The following is a 25114-nucleotide window of genomic DNA, read 5'->3' on the forward strand; positions in this document are numbered from 1 at the left end:
CCTTAGAAAAATCAGTCTTGAGATATTTCTTGGCCCAGTCTTGACGTTTCAGCTTGTGTGTCTTGTTCAGTGGTGGTCGTCTTTCAGCCTTTCTTACCTTGGCCATGTCTCTGAGTATTGCACACCTTGTGCTTTTGGGCACTCCAGTGATGTTGCAGCTCTGAAATATGGCCAAACTGGTGGCAAGTGGCATCTTGGCAGCTGCACGCTTGACTTTTCTCAGTTCATGGGCAGTTATTTTGCACCTTGGTTTTTCCACACGCTTCTTGCGACCCTGTTGACTATTTTGAATGAAACGCTTGATTGTTCGATGATCACGCTTCAGAAGCTTTGCAATTTTAAGAGTGCTGCATCCCTCTGCAAGATATCTCACTATTTTTGACTTTTCTGAGCCTGTCAAGTCCTTCTTTTGACCCATTTTGCCAAAGGAAAGGAAGTTGCCTAATAATTATGCACACCTGATATAGGGTGTTGATGTCATTAGACCACACCCCTTCTCATTACAGAGATGCACATCACCTAATATGCTTAATTGGTAGTAGGCTTTCGAGCCTATAAAGCTTGGAGTAAGACAACATGCATAAAGAGGATGATGTGGTCAAAATACTCATTTGCCTAATAATTCTGCACACAGTGTATACATGTGTCTTTATCGTATATCTGTAGGTATAATCAGATCTCATTACTGTATCACATTGTGTACATATACATGCGTCTATCTTTTTTTAGGCTTATTTGTGTATATGAATTAGCTGATTTTGTGTTTTGAAGCCACAACCTAATAAAATGGGTTGAGCTTGTAGGTATAATCAGATCTCATTACCTTATCACATTGTGTACATATACATGTGTCTTTATCTTATATCTGTAGGTACAATCAGATCTCATTACTTAATCACATTGTGTCTTTATCTTATATCTGTAGGTACAATCAGATCTCATTACTTAATCACATTGTGTACATATACATGTGTCTTTATCTTATATCTGTAGGTATAATCAGATCTCATTACTTTATCACATTGTGTACATATACATGAGTCTTTATCTTATATCTGTAGTTATAATAAGATCTCATTACTTTATCACACTGTGTACATATACATGTGTCTATCTTATATCTGTAGGTATATTCAGATCTCATTACTGTATCACATTGTGTACATATACAGGCTTCTTTATCTTATATCTGTAGGCATAATCAGATCTCATTACATTATCACATTGTATACATGTCTTTATCTTATATCTGTAGGTATAATCAGATGTAATTACTTTATCACATTGTGTACATATACATGTGTCTTTATCTTATATCTGTAGGTATAATCAGATCTCATTACTTTATTACATTGTGTACATATACATGTGTCTTTATCTTATATCTGTAGGTATAATCAGATCTCATTACTGTATCACATTGTGTACATATACATGTGTCCTTATCTTATATCAGTAGGTATAATCAGATCTCATTACTGTATCACATTGTGTACATATACATGTGTCCTTATCTTATATCTGTAGGTATAATCAGATCTCATTACTGTATCACATTGTGTACATATACATGTGTCTTTATCTTATATCTGTAGGTATAATCAGATATCATTGCTTTATCACATTGTGTACATTTACCTGATCCTTTATCTTATACCTGTTTGTAAACCAATCACCAATACTTGGAAAAAACTATGGAAAACTAACATTTAACCTTATTTAACCTTATCTCTTCAAAACCCCACTGGGAGTGTAATTTCTTCTTCTGGCTGTGTTTACACAGCTTGGCTTTAAGGCCAAAAAATTTCAGGAGAGGAGGGGATACCACAGGCTAAATCAAATATTTGAAATACCAATATAAGGGTAATGGAAACACTTGTAAACAGTGACAGGATCGTTTTCACCAGTATATACAGCACAATACTCTCATACACACTGACTCGGTGTGTGTGAGAGTATTCTGCTGTATATCCTGGTAAAAACTATCCTGCTTTATTAAATAGCCACAGATAAGCAAGCAAACAAGGAAATCCTGGTGTTCTCCACAGCAGGTCACAATGCACACTTGTTTTATGTGACCTGAGGTAGATGTATTACATTGGGTGATCCAATGATGAGACTTATATGTGCAGCTAGCTCCCAGTAATGCATTGCTGCTGCTGAACATACCTAGGAATACTAGTCAACAGCGGATACCAAGAGAACAAGCAAAATTATATAATATAAGTAAAGAGAAATTTTGTAAAATTGTATGTTCTTTCTGAATCACAAAATTTTTTGACTTTACAATCCCTTTAATTAACGGAATATGAAACACTTCTTGCTCGTATAAAAAAATTGTGCTTGTCCCATGCTCAGTACGGAGGCTGAAAAGCAAATTCTGTAACCAAGGTTTCTTTGAATACTAAGTACCTAAACCAGATATTTGATTTGCAGCATTTTAAAGAAAAACTTTTGGGGCTTTTTAGAATCACTTTTTTTCCACTCATGAATAACATTTTAAAAATACAGCTGCATATAATTCTTAGGCTAATATTTGTTTTAGAAATACAATTATATCAAGCACATAGTGTTTAATGAGCCTTTAAGGAAAAGGTTAGCAAAGGACAGGAATATGGTCTAGGGCAGTGGTGGCTAACCTTGGTATCCCTGTTGTTTCTGAACATTTCCCATGATGCTTTACTAGAGTGTAGAGTGCCTAAGCATCATGGGAAATGTAGTTCCAAAATATCTGGGGTGCCAAGGTTAGCTATCACTTGTCTAGGGTCTAATGTGGACATAATTCCCATATAAAAGGTTTGCATGTATTTAACTAGGGCTCTGATCTGAGCTGGCATAGGGGCATGCATATGATTTAGGTTGTGATGTGGGCAAATAGATAGCATAAAGAGCGTTGGTACTGAAATCATTTGGGGTCCTGTAACAGATTTTGAACTAGGGGTCATTAGGACTTACCTGCACCTCTGGACTGAACAAAGCTCATCAATTTTTCCAATAGATGATGGCTTATTTGATCTTTGTACAACAGTTTTTCTAAAATGGAAAATAAAAACAGATTACCGATAAATAATTAATTACATTGCTATTTGTTTTTGCTCTTTTAAAGAGCAAGTACCAGAGATATTCTAAAGAGAATCTGTTGTAAAAAAAAAAAAAGTAAATTTATGCTTACCTGATAAATTAATTTCTTCTACAATACGACAAGTCCACGGATTTCATCCTTACTTGTGGGATATTAACCTCCTGCTAACAGGAAGTGGCAAAGAGCACCACAGTAGAGCTGTATATATAGCTCCTCCCTTCCCTCCACCCCCAGTCATTCGACCGAAGGTTTAGGAAGAGAAAGAAAAAGCTAAAAGGTGCAGAGGTGACTGAAGTTATAAAAAATATAATCTAAATCTGTCTGAAAAATTACAGGGAGGGCCATGGTATCATTGTATCGTAGAATAAATTAATTTATCAGGTAAGCATAAATTTACTTTTCTTCTACAAGATACGACGAGTCCACGGATTTCATCCTTACTTGTGGGATACAATACCAAAGCTACAAGACACGGATGAAATGGGAGGGACAAGACAGAGACCTAAATGGAAGGCACCACTGCTTGAAGAACCTTTCTCCCAAAAACAGCCTCAGAAGAAGCAAAAGTATCAAATTTGGAAAATTTGAAAAAAGTATGAAGAGACGGCCAAGTTGCAGCCTTGCAAATCTGTTCAACAGAAGCATTGTTTTTAAAAGCCCATGTGGAAGCCACAGCCCTAGTAGAATGAGCCATAATTATTTCAGGAGGCTGCTGTCCAGCAGTCTCATATGCCAGGCGGATGATACACCTCAGCCAAAAAGAAAGAGAGGTAGCCGTAGCTTTCTGACCCCTACGCTTTCCAGAATAAGCTATGAATAATGAAGATGATTGACGGAAATCCTTAGTCGCCTGTAAGTAAAACTTCAAAGCACGGACCATGTCCAGGTTATGTAACAGACGCTCCTTCTTAGAAGAAGGATTAGGACACAAGGAAGGAACAACAATTTGCTGATTAATATTCTTATTTGAAACAACCTTAGGAAGGAATCCAGGTTTAGTACGCAAAACCACCTTATCAGAATGAAATAAAAGATAAGGCGAATCACATTGTAACGCTGAAAGCTCAGAAACTCTACGAGCAGAAGAAATAGCAACCAAAAACAAAACTTTCTAAGATAACAATTTAATATCTATGGAATGCATGGGTTCAAACAGAACCCCTTGAAGAACTCTAAGAACTAAATTCAAACTCCAGGAAGGAGTAATTAGTCTAAATACAGGCTTAATTCTGGTTAGAGCCTGAAAAAAAGACTGAACATCTGGAACATCTGCCAAACGTTTGTAAAGCAAAATTGACAAAGCAGAAATCTGTCGCTTTAAGGAACTCGCTGATAACCCTTTCTCCAATCCTTCTTGGAGAAAAGACAGAATTCTGGGAATCCTAACTTTACTCCATGAGTAGCCCTTGGATTCACACCAAAAAAGATATATACGCCATATCTTATGATAGATCTTTCTAGTGACAGGTTTATGCGCCTGTATCAAAGTATCAATGACCGAATCTGAGAATCCCCGCTTAGATAAAATCAAGCGTACAATCTCCACGCAGTCAGCTGCAGAGAATTTAGATTTGGATGTTGGAAAGGTCCTTGAATGAGAAGGTCCTGTCTCAAAAGAAGTTTCCACAGTGGCAGAGAGGACATGTCCACTAGATCCGCATATTAAGTCCTGGGTGGCCACGCAGGAGCGATCAGGATTACCGAAGCTCTCTCCTGTTTGATCCAAGCAATCATGCGTAGAAGGAGAGGAAACGGTGGAAACACATAAGCTAGGCTGAATGACCAAGGCACTGCCAAGGCATCTATCAGTTCGGCCTGAGGATCCCTCAACCTGGATCCATATCTTGGAAGCTTGGCATTCTGTCGAGATGCCATCAGATCCAATTCCGGTCTGCCCCATTGGAGAATCAGTGAGGCAAACACCTCCGGGTGGAGTTCCCACTCCCCCGGATGAAAAGTCTGTCGACTTAGAAAATCCGCCTCCCAGTTCTCTACTCCTGGGATGTAGATTGCCGACAGATAACAAGAGTGGGCCTCCACCCATTGAATTAGCTTGGATACTTCTATCATCGCTAAGGAACTCCTCGTTCCCCCCTGATTATTGATATAAGCCACAGTCGTGATATTTTCTCCAATCCTTCTTGGTGCCTGCTGCCTTCTCAGTCAGAGTAAACTGCGCGTCTGAGCATGTGAAATAGGCCCCGCCCATCATGGACGTCATTCTCACAGTCTGTATAACCGCATGGGAAGCGGTTTGAAAATTAAGCCATGTGGTCCCCTTAAACACTATTAAAAATACTGCAGCCCTCCTGACTCTTTTGGTATAAAATAAAAACAAGTAGTAAGAAGTGAATACAGCGCCAACAAGAGGCCAAGGGATAAATATACTCACAGAGAGATAAAAGAAGATTATTTAATGAACCATGTTAAAAAGCATCAGTAATAAAAGACTATATATAAAAAATGTAAAAAGCACATATAAATAAAATTACAAATACAGGAATATCTTACAGAAGCGGCTCAAAGGGCCAAAGCTGATAATTACAATAAAAACAGAGGTAATAACAGGTGATCAGTGTGAGTGGTACACCAGAATAAGAGTGTATACTGATAAAACAGAATTAGCCTAAGTACAACTGTAGCAAGTGCATCAAGCAAAAAACTAATAAACAATAATACAAACAATAGTGTTCAAAATTAGTGTTAGAAAAATAGTGTTCCAAAAAATAGAAAAATGCACTGCAGTGCAAAAAAAAAAGGGGGGTAGCAAAATAATTGTATAGATACAATCAAATAGTGAGTGAGTGCAAATGGATATAAAAATGCTAGCTACTTAATCCAGTGAGGTTAAGATATAATTAAATAAAATACACAATATGCAATAACATAAAAAATAATATACACAATATGCAATAACATAAAAAATAAAAAAATAAAATATAAAATATAATCCAAAAAAGTGTTCAAAAAGTTGATCAACAAATGTTAGTGAAGAACAAAAATAAGTCAATCAAAACTAAAAAATGGAAAAAATGGGTGATGAAAAGCAAGGTGAAAGTGAGGAAATTGATTCCTTCCAATGTTAGTTACTTTAACAGATCCAAATTCCTGAGTGTGGTTGCTGAAGTAGCTGATTGGATCCTAGCACCTGTCAGCTGCTCCTATGGTATCCTAAAAAGTGTCCCAATATGTCAACGCGTTTCTGCCCTCAAAAAAGGGCCTTTCCATTTTTTGGAGGTTGGTTAGGATCTCTGTTTGGATACAGCTTGGGGATTACCTTAGCGCTTGTACACACACCCTTTTTCAGTATAAAATAAAAACGTCAAGCTGCCTCTCCCAGTGCCCCATTGAATATTGCTCTCAGCCCAATACAATGTCAAGTAAAATGTATAAACACAGGATTTTCAGTAATACCCTCTGTGTACAGGTCTACTGCTTACCCCTTCCCTTGCAGGGAAAAAATGTCAGCCAGTTCTGATATACCAAGTCTCCTCAGAAATAAAAGGCTGAACATACCATGCTGCTTGTAGCATGAAACCGTTCTCCACACTGAAGATTTCTCTTGCACTACCTTCAGAAGCTCTGTGGGAACCAACATGGATCTTAGTTACATCTGCTAAGATCATCAACCTCAGGGCAGAAATCTTCTTCCATATCTCCCTGAGGAAAATAGTACTCACCGGTACCATTTAAAATAAAAAAAAACTTCTTGATTGAAGAATCTAAAACTAACACCTCACTTTACCTCTTCCTATTACTAACACAGGCAAAGAGAATGACTGGGGGTGGAGGGAAGGGAGGAGCTATATATACAGCTCTCCTGTGGTGCTCTTTGCCACTTCCTGTTAGCAGGAGGTTAATATCCCACAAGTAAGGATGAAATCCGTGGACTCATTGTAGAAGAAAAATTGGTTTTATAAAGCAATTGAAATAGGCTTTAAAATTGTTCTCCACTTAATGTGTTTACAAGGAGCTGTTATACCAGCAGCAGAGTTTAAAATGTATGGGGACATTCTCATGTTCCTTTTGAATATGAAACAGCTGTCTTTGCTAACTTAAACCACAACCCAATCAAATTGCCTGAGCTTGCAGGGAGAGCAGATCTAATTATCTTATGCCTCTCCATATTTACAAAAAATCCCCTTATCTTATTTTAATACTTAAAGTGAACAATAGAAATTTGATATTTAGTACCATTATGCCAAATACCCCACTGAGAGCATGTTTTGTTCTAAACTTTCTGGTTATAAAGGTGATATGTAAACAAGTACTTAAAGGGACAGTCTAGTCAAAATTAAACTTTCATGATTTTAAACAACTTTTAAATTTACTTTAATCACCAAATTTGCTTTGTTTTCTTGGTATTCTTCGTTAGCTAAGCTAGGTAGGCTCATATGCAAATTCCTAAATCCTTGAAGGTCACCTCTTATCTCAGTCCATTTTGAAAGTTTTTCACAGCTAGACAAAGCTAGCTCATGTGAGCAATGAAGATAACATTGTGCTCACTCCCAAGTCTGTCAAAAGCATTGAGATAAGGGGGCAGACTGCAGAGGCTTAGAGACAAGGTAATCACAGAGGTAAAAAGTATATTAATATAACCATGTTGGTTATGCAAAACTGGGGAATTAATACTAAAGGGATTATCTGTCTTTTTGAACAATAACAATTCTGGAGTAGACTGTCCTTTAAGTAATGACATTTTCAGTATAAGTGGGCATACAAGAGACAATATCTGTTATTTCAAATAAAAAAATAAAGGTAAATTAGCTATCTGTAAACAATGTAATATGTTTTAGCAAGTAAATGGATAATCAGGAACAAATTAATCACACTGTAGGCTCAGTACGCTGTAGGCTTAGGAGTGTATACATATCATGAGCACTATATGTATGAACTTGTTACAAAGACTGTTTGGATTGTTAGCTGAAGGGAAAGTCCTTAAGGAATGGTATAAATATTCAGTTGCTACCATAAGCATACCACACTTGATAAAGGCTCAAGAGACAGCACCGAAATGCGTAGCAAATCATTCTGCCATCACAGGTAGCCGAAATTTCTGTGAACGTTCACTGACTCATACTACCAAGACTTTAATCTACCCTTCAGAAACACTATCCAACAACCTAGGATAATAGAACATACAAGAGAGGAGGAAGCGTAAAAACAGAGCTTCTGATTGGTGTAACAGTTGCATGTTATCGAATACACATGTGTATTCATGGATCCTTCCGCCCGCAGTGACTGAAGACACTGGAAACATCACTGAATACGGAGAGAAGACGCTACTCAAAGGCAATGTCACCCTGGCGGTAAGAACACTCTTGATATCCACCGTACACCAACTAATTCTGGTAAAATTCCCCGGGTAAGCCCGGCTGGTACGTGAACTTCATCCTCCACAAACTTTTATTGTATTTCTTGGGAGAATCAGACCTCTTCATTACATCTGCACTTTATGATTGAATTTTATAACTGGAACTTTGTGCCCTATCTTAGATTAATTATTGCAGACTGTGGGCTTCATACAAACATTATCTGTGCCTATAGCTTGTGCCATATAAACACATTTTGAGCCTCACAACGGATGTTTTTAATAGTTATTCATTGTATATTTATGGTAACTCTGAGCTCAGATTTGTTTTTGTTCTATATATATATACTCTGATTTATTTTTATTTGATACATTTTAGGATTTATTTATGATATTGAACTTATAGTTATATGAACAGTGAACTTTGTTACATAATTATTCAGCTAGTTTGTGTGTTGAAAATGGCACATAAAGCACTATAACGGAGTGATATAAATTGCATACCTTTTTTGAAGTTGTATAAAAACAAAATTTATGCTTACCTGATAAATTTCTTTCTTTTGCGATGTACCAAGTCCACGGATTCATCCTAACTTGTGGGACATTGTCCTTCCTGACAGGAAGTAGCAAAGAGAGCACCACAGCAGAGCTGTCTATATAGCTCCCCCCTTAACTCCACCCCCCAGTCATTCGACCGAAGGCCAAGGAAGAAAAGGAGAAACTATAAGGTGCAGAGGTGACTGAAGTTTACATAAAAAAATACTATCTGTCTTGAATAGACAGGGCGGGCCGTGGACTCGGTACATCGCAAAAGAAAGAAATTTATCAGGTAAGCATAAATTTTGTTTTCTTTTGCATGATGTACCGAGTCCACGGATTCATCCTAACTTGTGGGATACCAATACCAAAGCTTTAGGACACGGATGAAGGGAGGGACAAGACAGGAACCTAAACGGAAGGCACCATTCTCCCAAAAATAGCCTCCAAAGAAGCAAAAGTATCAAATGTGTAAAATTTTGAAAAGGTATGAAGCGAAGACCAAGTCGCAGCCTTACAAATCTGTTCAACAGAAGCATAATTTTTAAAAGCCCATGTGAAAGCTACCGCTCTAGTAGAATGAGCTGTAATCCTTTCAGGAGGCTGCTGTCCAGCAGTCTCATAAACCAAACGGATTATGCTTTTCAGCCAAAAGGAAAGAGAAGTCGCCGTAGCCTTTTGACCCCTACGCTTTCCAGAATAGACAACAAACAAAGAAGATGTTTGATGAAAATCTTTGGTTGCCTGCAAATAAAATTTCAAAGCACGAACCACGTCCAAGTTGTGCAACAGACGTTCCTTCTTACAAGAAGGATTAGGACACAAAGAAGGAACAACAATTTCTTGATTGATATTCCTGTTAGTAACAACCTTAGGTAGGAACCCAGGCTTGGTACGCAAAACCACCTTATCAGCATGGAACACCAGATAAGGTGAGTCACGTTGTAATGCAAATAGTTCAGAAACTCTTCGAGCTGAAGAGATAGCAAATAGGAACAAAAATTTCCAAGATAAAAGCTTAATATCTATGGAATGCATGGAATGCATGGGTTCAAACGGAACCCCCTGAAGAACTCTAAGAACTAAATTTAGACTCCATGTCGGAGCAATAGGTTTAAACACAGGCTTAATTCTAACTAAAGCCTGACAAAAAGCCTGAACGTCTGGAACATCTGCCAGATGCTTGTGCAACAAAATAGACAGAGCAGATATCTGTCCCTTTAGAGAAGTAGCTGATAATCCCTCTTGGAGAAAAGACAAAATCCTAGGAATCCTGATTTTACTCCAGGAGAAGCCTTTGGATTTGCACCAAAAAAGATATTTACGCCATATCTTATGATAAATTTTCCTGGTAACACCTCTTCTCTTTACTCTTCCTACTTAGAGCCAGCAAAGAGAATGACTGGGGGGCGGAGTTAAGGGGGGAGCTATATAGACAGCTCTGCTGTGGTGCTCTCTTTGCTACTTCCTGTCAGGAAGGACAATATCCCACAAGTTAGGATGAATCCGTGGACTCGGTATATCATGCAAAAGAAAACACAGTAGTTTAAGAGCAATGTAGTTACCAGGTGACATAGGTACTAGCGGAGGGAGTCGTCATCTGACGTGTTTCACGCCTTACTGGTGCTTTGTCAAAGTGCCAGTAAGGCATGAAATGCATCAGATGATGACACCCTCTGCTAGTACCTACGTCTCCTGGTAACTACATTGCTCTTAAACAACTGTGTTTGTATACAACTTCAATAAAGGTATGCATTTTATATCACTCTGTTATAGTGCTCTATGTGCCTTTTTCAAGAATGAACTTTACCTCACCTTGGCTGTATACCCAAAAGGGGAATTTATTTAGTTTATATATAGACTGTAGAGAAAGAAAAAGAAAGAGAGAGAGAAAGAGAGAGAGAGAGAGAGAGAAAGAGAGAGAGAGAAAGAGAGAGAGAGAGAGAGAGAGAGAGAGAGAGAGAGAGAGAGATAGAAAGAGAGAGAGAAAGAGAGAGAGAGAGAGAGAGAGAGAGAAAGAGAGAAAGAGAGAGAAAGCGAGAAAGAGAGAAAGAGAGCAAGAGAGAAAGAGAGCAAGAGAGAGAGAGAGAGAGAGAGATAGAGAGAGACTCTGTCCAAGTGAACTCTGGAAAAACATGCAATCTAACTGTAGCGATAATAGCCATTTACCTTAAACACTGTTATAGTTAGAGAATTATAGCGTCCGCTATATAGCATGTATATTAGTGCAATCTGACACTTGGTCAAGTTAGATATCTTGTGAAATTTAGGTTGCTATTATATAATATATATATATTGATGGGTATTTCCCAGATTTTGATGCCTGCGAGTGCCACAATTATATAGAACCGAGTGGTATATGCCTCAGGCCTGTACATCCCAATATTGGAATCAATAATAGTGGATCTTTGGGATTAATTTAATAATTCAGTGAGGCACAATAATGGTCTGTAATAGCATCTCTCGACAGCTTCAACATTGAATTGATATATATTCTTACAGACCATGGATTAAAATCCATATCCTAGGCCTGTTAAAGGGAAAATATCCTTCCTATTTTCACATACAATTATATTTCTCCAAGCATAAAAACTGTGTGTTCCAGCAAGGTTTCCTTGTGTGTTTTTTTTTTTAGTACTTGTCTATTTAGAAAAAGGAAAAAGATCTATACCCTAGAGATAAAAAAAAAAAAAAAAAAAAAAAAAAGGAGAAGAAAAAATACGACGTATTTTAGTAAACAATTAGGAGGTTATATGTCATGTCCTGATTAGGTGGAGTAAAAGGGTTTGGGCGATAGGAAATGGAACTCCATTTTTTTATTATATCAAATAGAGTTGGTTTCTGTGATGGCCAGACTTAGGTCATAGTATATAGGAGAGAGAAAGGAAAACGGCGGGCAAGAGCCACTCGGAGTATGGGGGAAAATGGAAAGGGGGGGGGAGGTGTTAAGATACACATCTTAGTTGATATTTTACGGTCAAAGACAATGGAATCCAACCATACATTTAATGAAGAAGCAAAATGAGTCATATAGTGGTGGGGCAAAAGATATGGGAATGCTAAAGTTTCAACAATTAACCAATTAATACCAGAGCTAATAAAATAAGACTTATGAATGTTATTGATGTAGGTATATAAACGATTTACAAACAGAAACTTTCTTCAATTAGTGAACTCACTACACTTGTTATAAAATGAGGTTTAAAAAGGAACAGCAGGAGTGTTGGGTTCAATACAGTAATGAGAGAATGTTCTCTGTTTCTAAATTTAAAGCGCCAGTGAGTCAACATATTTAGCAAGTTGAGAACTAGATTAAGAATGCCACTAAAGTCTCATAAATGGTGAAGCCAAGCACAGGGGGGTAATATAACTTTAGTACAGAGAGAGAAGGTATTATATAAACCTAAGTCTGTAATAAATGACTATGGATTGTTCAGAGAAGGGCATAAGCGGTTAGGGAATCTAAAAGCTCGATGCTGCTTGCATTTCCCCATCGTGCTTCTCAGAATGATAGAATTAAGTAATGTCTTAGAGTAATAGCAGTTAGGTTTGCAATGAGTGAGGGCTATTAGAGATAATTAATAAAATTAATAATTGTTCATAAAAGTCTGCCATATCTAGCTGGCTAGTAATCAGTTCTACCTTGTGGCTCTACCAAGCGGTGTGCTTCCCAGCCGTTGCCGTAATAGAAGTTTAAGGTTTCGTGAAATAAGGCTGTTAAAGGGTTACTTTCCCCCTCACATAAGTGTGGAACCAGAACTTAGTTAGAAATTATAAATTATACACTCTATTAGGCTTAATGAATGTTGATTTTACAGGAGCCCATGGATAGTACGTCTTGTCTCTTCTGATGTTAGCTCCGCCCCCCTGGAAAGGCCCTTGAATGAGAAGGTCCCGTCTCAATGGAAGTTTCCACGGTGGCAGAGAGGACATGTCCACTAGATCTGCATACCAAGTCCTGCGTGGCCACGCAGGCACAATCAGAATTACTGAAGCTCTCTCCTGTTTGATCCAAGCAATCACGCGGGGAAGGAGACGAAACGGTGGAAACACATAAGCTAGGCTGAGCGACCAAGGCACTGCCAAGGCATCTATCAGTTTGGCCTGAGGATCCCTCGTATCTTGGAAGTTTGGCATTCTGTCGAGATGCCATCAGATCCAATTCCGGTCTGCCCCATCGGAGAATCAGTGAGGCAAATACCTCCGGATGGAGTTCCCACTCCCCCGGGTGAAAGGCCTGTCGGCTTAAAAAATCTGCTTCCCAGTTGTCTACTCCTGGGATGTAGATTGCTGACAGATAACACGAGTGGGCCTCCGCCCATCGAATTATCTTGGATACTTCTGTCATCGCTAAGGAACTCCTCGTTCCCCCCTGATGATTGATATAAGCCACAGTCGTGATGTTGTCCGACTCGAATCTGATGAATTTGGCCAAAGCCAACTGAGGCAATGCCTGAAGCGCATTGAATATTGCTCTCAATTCCAGAATATTGATTGGAAGTAGAGACTCCACCTGAGTCGATACACCCTGAGCCTTCAGGGAATTCCAGACTGCACCCCAGCCCAGAAGACTGGCGTCCGTTGTCACTATCACCCACGAGGGTCTGCGGAAACACGTCCCCTGGGACAGATGATCCGGCGACAACCACCAAAGAAGAGAGTCTATGGTCTCTTCATCCAGATTTATCGGAGAAGATAAATTTGCATAGTCCCCATTCCACTGTCCGAGCATGCACAGCTGCAGTGGTCTGAGATGAAAACGAGCAAACGGAATGATGTCCATTGCCGCTACCATTAATCCAATTACCTCCATACACTGAGCCACTGATGGCCGAGGATTGGACTGAAGGGCTCGGCAAGTATTTAGAATTTTTGGCTTTCTGACCTATGTCAGAAATATTTTCATGTCTACAGAATCTATCAGAGTTCCCAAGAAGGGAACCCTTGTCTGTGGAACTAGTGAACTCTTTTCTAGGTTCACCTTCCATCCGTGAGTTCTCAGAAAGGACAACACTGTGTATGTATGAGATTTCGTCAGATGATAAGTTGATGCCTGAATCAAAATATCATCCAGATAAGGCGCCACTGCTATGCCCCGCGGCCTGAGAACCACCAGAAGGGACCCTAGAACCTTCGTGAAGATCCTGGGTGCTGTGGTACTCCTTTAAAATTTCGAAAGGAACAAAAATTATTTTGTTTACCCCTCATCTTAACAGACTTATCCTGAGGTAGAGCATGACCTTTACCTCCAGTAATGTCAGAAATGATTTCCTTCAACTCAGGCCCGAATAGGGTCTTGCGTGTAAAAGAAGGAGCAGGCACTGCATACACAGATTAATGCAAAAAATATCCCAATGTTTATTAGAAAAAATATACAGTAAATTCCAATCCAACAAAGGGTGGGTGATGCTTCAAAGCAACTTCAAGACAGGCATAGAGTGGACAGAGGCAGTGATCTGACGCGTTTCGCGCCCCCTACAGGCGCTTACTCATAGATCTATTGTATGCTTAGATAGTATGCTTTATATACGCTTCCCTTAACAAGTGATATTAACCCTATCATAACCTTGGGAAAATGGAAAATGAAGGAAAGGCTCCTATATTAAAAAAGACTTATCTCAATATATTAGCAAAATACAGTAGACTATGTATTTATTTTATAAAACTTAAAACTGCTAGTTCCAAAAAAGTACCTTATATTAATTACTGAATCTGAGCGGACTATTATATTAGTGGGCATACTAAGGCTTCTATTACCTTATATCTATTAAAGCCTAACTCACAACATTGAAAGTGTTAACAAATGCCAAGAAACCTAAATAAGCCTCGTTTTACATGTGACACTGTATAAGGACAGAAAAGAACAGGTAATGTTTATAATGGAGCATAAACCAGTGGTATACTCTGAACTATGCTGGTAATTATGCCTTAGTAAAGTGAGAGAGGGTACAAGATACAAGGATACACACTGTATTATCAAATCTTAAGATAATATAAACACACATGTAAATATAGAATGAAGAAGTTATAGGGTACTCCAATACAGACAGATTAGACATCAATAAAAAAATTGATGTCACATTCTCTATTTTGTCCTGACTGACTTCTGGTCTGCAATTGGAGTATCCAATGAATCTCCTTTCTTTGTAATATATTGTATCTGTTTCCACCTCTGGGCGGTACATTGGCAACATCAATTATGCGTATAGAAACATCAGCTAGAATATAGCTGATTCCTTTACATCATTTTTGGTGGCCCTAAGATGTTCACTGAACCTCTTTCTGACCTCCCTAGAGGTTTGACCAACATACTGCATCGGACATAGATTGCATGTAAGTAGGTAGACAGCAAACGTTGTACCACAGTTGGCATTGAAATTAATGTCATATCTGCGTCTGGTAATACTACTGATGAAATAATTACCTCTGCTCATATAGGCACACATACCACAATTTCTACTCAGACATTTGAAATTCCCCTGTCTAGTAAGCCACCTAGAGTTCACTTGACAGGTCCTCAAAATATTACTAGGAGAGAGACTTCTAGCTAGGGTATGAGGTATATGTCCGTCTTAAAGTAAATTCACTGAGAGTCACATATCCTGTGGTGCGAGTCCAGATCCCTGAGAGTTCAGTTCATGAAGAGGTAAGAACTCCAAGACATGCATAGAGTGGACAGAGGCAGTGATCTGACGCGTTTCGTGCCCCCTACAGGCGCTTACTCACAGATCTATTGTATGCCTAGATAGTATGCTTTATATATGCTTCCCTTAACAAGTGATATTAACCCAATCATAACCTTAGGAAAACGGAAAATGAAGGAAAGGCTCCTATATTAAAAAAGACTTATCTCAAGAGGTTTGACCAACATACTGCATCTGACATAGATTGCATGTAAGTAGGTAGACAGCAAAAGTTGTACCACAGTTGGCATTGAAATTAATGTCATATCTGCGTCTGGTAATACTGCTGATGAAATAATTACCTCCGCTCATATAGGCACACATACCACAATTTCTACTCAGACATTTGAAATTCCCCTGTCTAGTAAGCCACCTAGAGTTCACTGGACAGGTCCTGGTAATATTACTAGGAGAGAGACTTCTAGCTAGGGTATGAGGTTTTTTAGACACAAATTTACAATTCTTTATTATAGGGGCCAATGTAGGATCTCCTTCAAGAATATGCAGATGTTTTTGTAAGATTTTAGCTATTTTTGAATATTGGCTAGTATATTCTGTGGTGAATACTATGGCCTTTTTATAAGAATTCTCTTTTGAACTATACTTACTGGCCTCATAAGACTGAATCTCTGTTCTACATTTTTCTAAGGAACGTGCATTATATCCTCTTGCTATCAGTCTTTTTTAAGATCCAATGTATTTCATAATGCCAACTTTGGTACAACTTTTGCTGTCTACCTACTTACATGCAATCTATGTCAGATGCAGTATGTTGGTCAAACCTCAAGGGAGGTCAGAAAGAGGTTCAGTGAACATCTTAATGACACCAAAAATTATGTAAAGGAATCAGCTATAGCTAACCACTTCAATGGGGAACATTTTTCAAATATAGCTGATGTTTCTATACGCATAATTGATGTTGCCAATGTACCGCCCAGAGGTAGAAACAGATACAATATATTACAAAGAAAGGAGATGTATTGGATACTCCAATTGCAGACCAGAAGTCTGTCAGGACTAAATAGAGAATGTGACATCAATTTTTTATTGATGTCTAATCTGTCTGTATTGGAGTACCCTATAACTTCCTCATTCTATATTTACATGTGTGTTTATATTATCTTAAGATTTGATAATACAGTGTGTATCCTTGTATCTTGTACCCTCTCTCATTTTACTAAGGCATAATTACTAGCATAGTTCAGAGTATACCACTGGTTTATGCTCCATTATAAACATTACCTGTTATTTTCTGTCCTTATACAGTGTCACATGTAAAACGAGGCTTATTTAGGTTTCTGGGCATTTGTTAACACTTTCAATGTTGTGAGTTAGGCTTTAATAGCTATAAGGTAATAGAAGCCTTAGTATGCCCACTAATATAATAGTCTGCTCAGATTCAGTAATTAATATAAGGTACTTTTTTGGAACTAGCAGTTTTAAGTTTTATAAAATAAATACATAGTCAACTGTCTTTTGCTAATATATTGAGAGGTCTTTTTTAATATAGGAGCCTTTCCTTCATTTTCCGTTTTCCTAAGGTTATGATAGGGTTAATATCACTTGTTAAGGGAAGCGTATATAAAGCATACTATCTAAGCATACAATAGATCTATGAGTAAGCGCCTGTAGGGGGCGCGAAAGGCGTCAGATCACTGCCTCTGTCCACTCTATGCCTGTCTTGGAGTTGCTTTGAAGCATCACCCACCCCTTGTTGGATTGGTATTTACTGTATATTTTTTCCAATAAACATTGGGATATTTTTTGCATTAATCTGTGTATGCAGAGCCTGCTCCTTCTTTTACACGCATGTATCACTGAGGACTGGTTCTCCTCTACTGGCTACGGCACTCCGGGCTAACAAGTCACACGGCTATGTTTCACTTCTGGTTCGACCGGCTTGGGGGATAAATGGATGCTTGAGACGCCGGATCAACTTTCTTACCTCTTCATGAACTGAACTCTCATGGATCCGGACTCGCACCACAGGATATGTGACTCTCAATGAATTTACTTGAAGACGGACATATGTGAGTACCCGTACGCTTTGTTTCATAGCGTTATGTGATTGTATTAACTGCTGTCGGTTGCCTTGCTTGCATTGTTGCACAATCTGTATTGTGATTTACATTTGACAACAGGGTTACATTGAGACGATAATCTTACATCCTGCTCCCGTACATATATACATTTTAACCATTTGCTGTGCCTATTCCTGTAACACAGTTTTTTTACAAGGTGACTCTGTATCTAACAGTTAACGTAACAAATCACCTTTACTCCTTAAAGACATGGCAGGTGTGGACTCACAGGATACCCAGAGGGCTTTGAATAAAAAAATATCCCTCATTCCAATTTGAAAATACTGAGGATACAGAAGAATGGAACACGGCACTTTCTGAGTGTTCCTTCAAATTAATGAGAATACTAATCCGTGTTAAAGATAATAAGCGCAAATCACTAAGTTCCACTATCCTGGGTTTAAAGGAGGATTTAAAGCAACATGCTCCTTCTGCCAAATTTGAAAGTCTTCAAAAACAATTAAGTGCCAATACAGCCAAACAAGACAAAGAACAGGCCCATAGAAAAGGTGAAAAGTTCTTAAGGGATAAAGAGGACTATGATACCGACAAAGTCTATAATTGGGCAGCACTGAGAAAAATACAAAGAGAAAAAAAAAAGAAGAAAATGCAGTCCTTACGTCACAGGTTAAGCAGCAAGATATGCATCAAGTCCCAAGTAATCCAAGCCTTCACAGTTACATATAGCACAAGCATACAGTGGTATATAGGGCAGTGTCACTGGTTCAACTGACTCACCACTCCAAGGAAGGCCAGCATGTAAACATCCATCTGGGGACTCAGCAATACACAGCCTTCAGGCCTCACCCTATTCACAACAGGAAAACAATAGTGGCTCACCCCGGTCACCACTCGTTCTTCGAGGTAATCACCAGCATCAGTGCATCCACTCCTCCGTGGCATCTAGAACAGCGTGTGATTCCATAGCACTTCCGGGTGACGTCAGGTACCCATGTGACATGCGCTTGCTGCGTCTCCGCTTCCGACCGCTGTACACTGCTCTGCTTGGTATTCCGATAGGGACCAAATCTTCAGGCTGGGAAAAACACTGTAGATACAGGATAGGAGGACTCCTATTCCTCCCGATTGGTATAAGAAAAAAACCGATCCAAAACAGCAGTTTTCCAATAAAAGATAGTTCATCAGCTTTATTCAAATTTAAAAATACACGGGCATCAAGGTAAAAAGGGAAGTAGAAAAAGCCGATCTTACGCGTTTCGGCAAAGACACAAAGCCGTAATCATAGACCATAACAGCTTACAGGTGTTATAGGCATTTATACATGTTACAAAGAACCCATTGGATAATAAAAACAACACACCCACTAAACCCCAATTACCTTCTTAAAGAGGAACAGCAATAAATATCATGTATTGAATCGCACAAAAACCAAATAATCACCTAACATAACCTAATAAATATACAGATAATGCAGCTACAAATTCATGAATATGTCAAATACAAAACAAAATCACAGCAAAGGGATATAGATTAAATAAAATAAATGGCGACCAAAGTAATTTGTGCAAAAACAAAAAAACATAATTTATGTAAGAACTTACCTGATAAATTTATTTATTTCATATTGGCAAGAGTCCATGAGCTAGTGACATATGGGATATACAATCCTACCAGGAGGGGCAAAGTTTCCCAAACCTCAAAATGCCTATAAATACACCCCTCACCACACCCACAATTCAGTTTAACTAATAGCCAAGCAGTGGGGTGATAAAGAAAGGAGTAGAAAGCATCAACAAAGGAAATTTGGAAATAATTGTGCTTTATACAAAAAATCATAACCACTATAAAAAGGGTGGGCCTCATGGACTCTTGCCAATATGAAAGAAATGAATTTATCAGGTAAGTTATTACATAAATTATGTTTTCTTTCATGTAATTAGCAAGAGTCCATGAGCTAGTGACATATGGGATATCAATACCCAAGATGTGGAGTCTTCCACTCAAGAGTCACTAGAGAGGGAGGGAATAAAAATAAAAACAGCCATATTTCGCTGAAAAATGTAATCCACAACCCAAAAAAATAAGTTTATTTTCATTTTTGAAAGAAGAAAACTTAAATCAAAAGCAGAAGAATCAAACTGAAACAGCTGCCTGAAGAACTTTTCTACCAAAAACTTCTTCCGAAGAAGCAAATACATCAAAACGGTAGAATTTAGTAAATGTATGCAAAGAGGACCAAGTCGCCGCTTTGCAAATCTGATCAACTGAAGCTTCATTCTTAAAAGCCCACGAAGTGGAGACTGTTCTAGTAGAATGAGCTGTAATTCTCTGAGGCGGGGCCTGACCTGACTCCAAATAAGCTTGATGAATCAAAAGTTTCAACCAAGAAGCAAAAGAAATAGCAGAAGCCTTCTGACCTTTCCTAGGACCAGAAAAAAAAACAAAGTATTCCTGAAATCTTTAGTAGCTTCCACATAATATTTCAAAGCTCTTACCACATCCAAAGAATGTAAGGATCTCTCCAAAGAATTCTTAGGATTGAGACATAAGGAAGGGACAACAATTTCTCTACTAATGTTGTTAGAATTCACAACCTTAGGTAAAAATTGAAAAGAAGTCCACAAAACTGCCTTATCCTGATGAAAAATCAGAAAAGGAGACTCACAAGAAAGAGCAGATAGCTCAGAAACTCTTCTAGCAGAAGAGATAGCCAAAAGGAACAACACTTTCCAAGAAAGTAGTTTAATGTCCAAAGAATGCATAGGTTCAAATGGAGAAGCCTGTAAAGCCTTCAGAACCAAATTAAGACTCCAAGGAAGAGAAATTGATTTAATGACAGGCTTAATACGAACTAAAGCCTGTACAAAACAGTGAATATCAAGAGGTATAGCAATCTTTCTGTGAAATAAAACAAAGAACAGAGATTTGTCCTTTCAAGGAACTTGCAGACAAACACTTATCCAAACTATCCTGAAGGAACTGTAAAATTCTAGGAATTCTAAAAGAATGCCAGGAGAATTTATGAGAAGAACACCATGAAATGTAAGTCTTCCAAACTCTATAATAAATCTTTCTAGAGACAGATTTACGAGCTTGTAACATAGTATTAATCACTGAGTCAGAGAAACCTCTATGACTTAGTACTAAGCGTTCAATTTCCATACCTTCAAATTTAATGATTTGAGATCCTGATGGAAAAACGGACCTTGAGATAGTAGGTCCGGCCGTAATGGAAGTGGCCAAGGCGGGCAACTGGACATCCGAACTAGATCTGCATACCAAAACCTGTGTGGCCATGCCGGAGCCACCAGCAACACAAAAGACTGTTCCATGATGATTTTGGAGATCACTCTTGGAAGGAGAACTAGAGGCGGGAAGATGTAAGCAGGATGATAACACCAAGGAAGTGTCAGCGCATCCGCTGCTTCCGCCCGAACATCCCTGGACCTGGACAGGTATCTGGGAAGTTTCTTGTTTAGATGAGAGGCCATGAGATCTATTTCTGGAAGACCCCACATCTGAACAATCTGAGAAAACACATCTGGATGGAGAGACCACTCCCCTGGATGTAAAGTCTGGCGGCTGAGATAATCCAACTCCCAATTGTCTACACCTGGGATATGCACCGCAGAGATTAGACAGGAGCTGGATTCCGCCCAAGCAAGTATCCAAGATACTTCTTTCATAGCTTGGGGACTGTGAGTCCCACCCTGATGATTAACATAAGCCACAGTTGTGATATTGTCTGTCTGAAAACAAATGAATGGTTCTCTCTTTAGCAGGGGCCAGAACTGAAGAGCCCTGAGAATTGCACGTAGTTCTAAAATATTTATTGGTAATCTCACCTCTTGAGATTTCCAAACCCCTTGTGCTGTCAGAGATCCCCAAACAGCTCCCCAACCTGAAAGACTCGAATCTGTTGAGATCACAGTCCAGGTTGGCCGAACAAAAGAAGCCCCTTGAACCAAACAATGGTGATTTATCCACCATGTCAGAGAGTGTCGTACATTGGGATTCAAGGATATTAATTGTGATATCTTTGTATAATCCCTGCACCATTGATTTAGCATACAAAGCTGTAGAGGTCTCATGTGAAAACGAGCAAAGGGGATCGCGTCCGATGCTGCAGTCATGAGACCTAAAACTTCCATGCACATAGCCACTGAAGGGAATAACTGAGACTGAAAGTGCCGGCATGCTGCGACCAATTTTAAATGTCTCTTGTCTGTTAGAGACAGAGTCATGGACACTGAATCTATCTGGAAGCCTAAAAAGGTGACCTTTGTCTGAGGAATCAAGAATTTTTTTGGTAAATTGATCCTCCAACCATGTTTCCGAAGAAACAACACTAGTTGATTTGTGTGAGATTCTGCAGTATGTAAAGACTGAGCTAGTACCAAGATATCATCCAAATAAGGAAACACCGCAATACCCTGTTCTCTGATTACAGATAGTAGGGCACCCAGAACCTTTGAAAAGATTCTTGGAGCTGTTGCTAGGCCAAATGGAAGAGCAACAAATTGGTAATGCTTGTCTAGAAAAGAGAATCTCAGAAACTGATAGTGTTCTTGATGAATCGGAATATTAAGGTATGCATCCTGCAAGTCTATTGTGGACATATAATGTCCTTGCTGAACAAAAGGCAGAATAGTCCTTATAGTCACCATCTTGAAAGTTGGTACTCTTACATAACGATTCAAAATTTTCAGATCCAGAACTGGTCTGAATAAATTTTCTTTCTTTGGTACAATGAATAGGTTTGAATAAAACCCCAAACCTTGTTCCTGAGGAGGAACTGGCATGATTACCCCTGAAAACCCCAGGTCTGAAACACACTTCAGAAAAGCCTGAGCTTTTACTGGATTTACAATGATGTGTGAGAGAAAAAAAATCTTCTCACAGGAGGTCTTACTTTGAATCCCATTTGATACCCCTGAGAGACAATGCTCTGAATCCAATGATTTTGGACAGATTGATCCAAAAATCCTTGAAAACCCTTAATCTGCCCCCTACCAGCTGAGCTGGAATGAGTGCCGCACCTTCATGCGGACTTAGGGGCAGACTTTGGTTTCCTAAATGGCTTGGATTTATTCCAATTTGAGGAAGGCTTCCAATTGGAAGCAGATTCCTTGAGAGGAGGATTGAGTTTTTGTTCCTTATTCTGACGAAAGGAACGAAAACGGTTAGAAGCCTTAGATTTACCCTTAGGTTTTTTATCTTGAGGCAGAAAAACTCCTTTTCCTCCAGTGATAGTTGAAATAATAGAATCCAACTGAGAACCAAATAAATTATTACCTTGGAAAGAAAGAGATAGTAATCTAGATTTAGATGTCATATATCAGCATTCCAAGATTTAAGCCACAAAGCTCTTCTAGCTAATACAGCTAAAGACATGGATCTAATATCAATTTTGATAATATAAAAAATGGCATCACAAATAAAATGATTAGCATGTTGCAGTAAGCGAGTAATGCTAGATATGTCAGGATCCAATTCTCGTTGCGCTAAATTCTCAAACCAAAAAGTTGAGGCAGCCGCAACATCAGCCAAAGAAATAGCAGGTCTGAGAAGATGACCTGAATATAAATAGGCCTTCCTTAGATAAGATTCAAGCTTCCTATCTAAAGGATCCTTAAAGGAAGTACTATCTTCCATAGGAATAGTGGTAAGTTTAGCAAGAGTAGAAATAGCCCCATCAACTTTGCGGATTTTTCTCCAAAACTCTATAGATTTTGCTGGTAAAGGATACAATTTTTTAAACCTTGAAGAAGGAATAAAAGAAGTACCTGGCTTATTCCATTCCCTAGAAATCATATCAGAAATAGCCTCAGGAATAGGAAAAACCCCTGGGGAAACCACAGGAGGTTTAAAAACAGCATTTAAACGTTTATTAGAGTGAACGTCAATAGGACTGGTTACCTCAATATCCAAAGTAATTAACACTTCTTTTAATAAAGAACGCATATACTCTATTTTAAATAAATAAGTAGATTTGTCAGTATCAATGTCTGTGGAAGGATCTTCTGAATCAGATAGATCCTCATCAGAAGAGGATAAATTATTATGTTGCTGGTCATTTGAAATTTCATCAGCTAACTGAGAAGTTTTAAAATACCTTTTATGTTTATTAGAAGGTGGAAATGCAGACAAAGCCTTCAGAATAGATTCAGATACAAATTCTTTAAAATTTACAGGTAGGGGGGGCAGAGCCAACTGCCGAGGCAGCTAGACGTGTGTGTGTGTGTAGCTCCTGGCTCAGAGATATCATTAAGTGATTTAATTAATATATACAGAGCCCAAACTTTCTCTAAGTCACTCCAGAAGACTAATGCTACCTATAATACTCCACTAGAAGTCAAAAGTAATTCAACCAAGAAATACAGCTCTGAATCCTGCTTTCAAGCTACCCCACGTGGATGCACCGTATAGACCCTGTACTGCAACAGCACGGAAAATATGGAGGCCCTTGCAGTATGGGAACGACGTACCCAACAACGCTTAGCGCAACACTTTAGCAGCATGAAAGATGACCTAATGTCACTGCTACCAGACCTTGCACCGCAGATAATCCATGCAGAGTAGACCGCAGATCGGATGCAGCGTGCTGGGGAAAACAAGACAACAGCTGAGTATGATCTTGAAAATCCCCCTGACAGTGGAATACCGCGCTCTGAGTTCTGCAAGACGAGCAGACCGCCGGCTCTTTCCTCTCCACCGGCCACTCAGGTGATGCTGGATTCCGAGGAGACTAAGAGCCCGACTGATATAAGCGCGCTAGCTAAGCCGCCATCTTGGGCCTTACACGCTGACCATCCTCCTCCTGCCCACACTCGGGTCGCTGCCTCCGATCTGGGAAACCACTTATGCGGGGCTATGATGACACCGTCTCCACCGGAGATACAGAGCTTGACCACTGGGACTCCGTTAGTAGATACATACCCAGACGCCGGCTGCCGCTTCCTCACGAGATATCTTCAGACTTACAAAGCAGCAATTACCTTACTCCTGAAGCTCACTCTGCCGCTTACAGTCCGATCTGGAGTCGGGTAAGACAACGGAGGACACTGCTGGTGATGGACCATTTTAAAGCTCATCTGGTATGAGAGTGTTCACAACTGGTCTATTTCTTGCTGCCCAGACCACATAGACATTAATATGTAACACCGGTATATAGACATTGCGGCTGTGGTCACCGACTTCAGGAAGGCTCTTGCAGAGGTTCAAAACAATCATACCATATCTTGACTCTGGACACTATGACCATCATACACAACATTAGCTTACGCCCACCAATTGAACGATATTGCAACTCATTTTTCTGTCATTATCTCTGCCTGAAGATACTGCAGAGGAATAGTGGTTCTGGAGGTTATTTATGATGGCTGCAATGCCGGATACCCTGTTTCCCCCAGTTTGTTTGAGACTCTCTATAAGAGAAAGACTAAACCTGCATTTAATA

General features: G+C 39.1%; 1 protein-coding gene across 1 annotated transcript in view; it reads right to left on the bottom strand.

Annotated features, from left to right (window-relative positions):
• LOC128667056 (uncharacterized) overlaps window positions 1-25114 on the bottom strand; it is a 342615-nt gene that overhangs the window by 146154 nt on the left and 171347 nt on the right. Inside the window, exon 3 of the mRNA XM_053721939.1 lies at window positions 2956-3033. Within this exon, the coding sequence (XP_053577914.1) occupies window positions 2956-3033 (78 nt within the window). The remainder of the gene's footprint in view (window positions 1-2955; window positions 3034-25114) is intronic.

The sequence above is a fragment of the Bombina bombina genome, chromosome 7, assembly GCF_027579735.1.
Source record: "Bombina bombina isolate aBomBom1 chromosome 7, aBomBom1.pri, whole genome shotgun sequence".
In the NCBI taxonomy this organism is placed as follows: domain Eukaryota; kingdom Metazoa; phylum Chordata; class Amphibia; order Anura; family Bombinatoridae; genus Bombina; species Bombina bombina.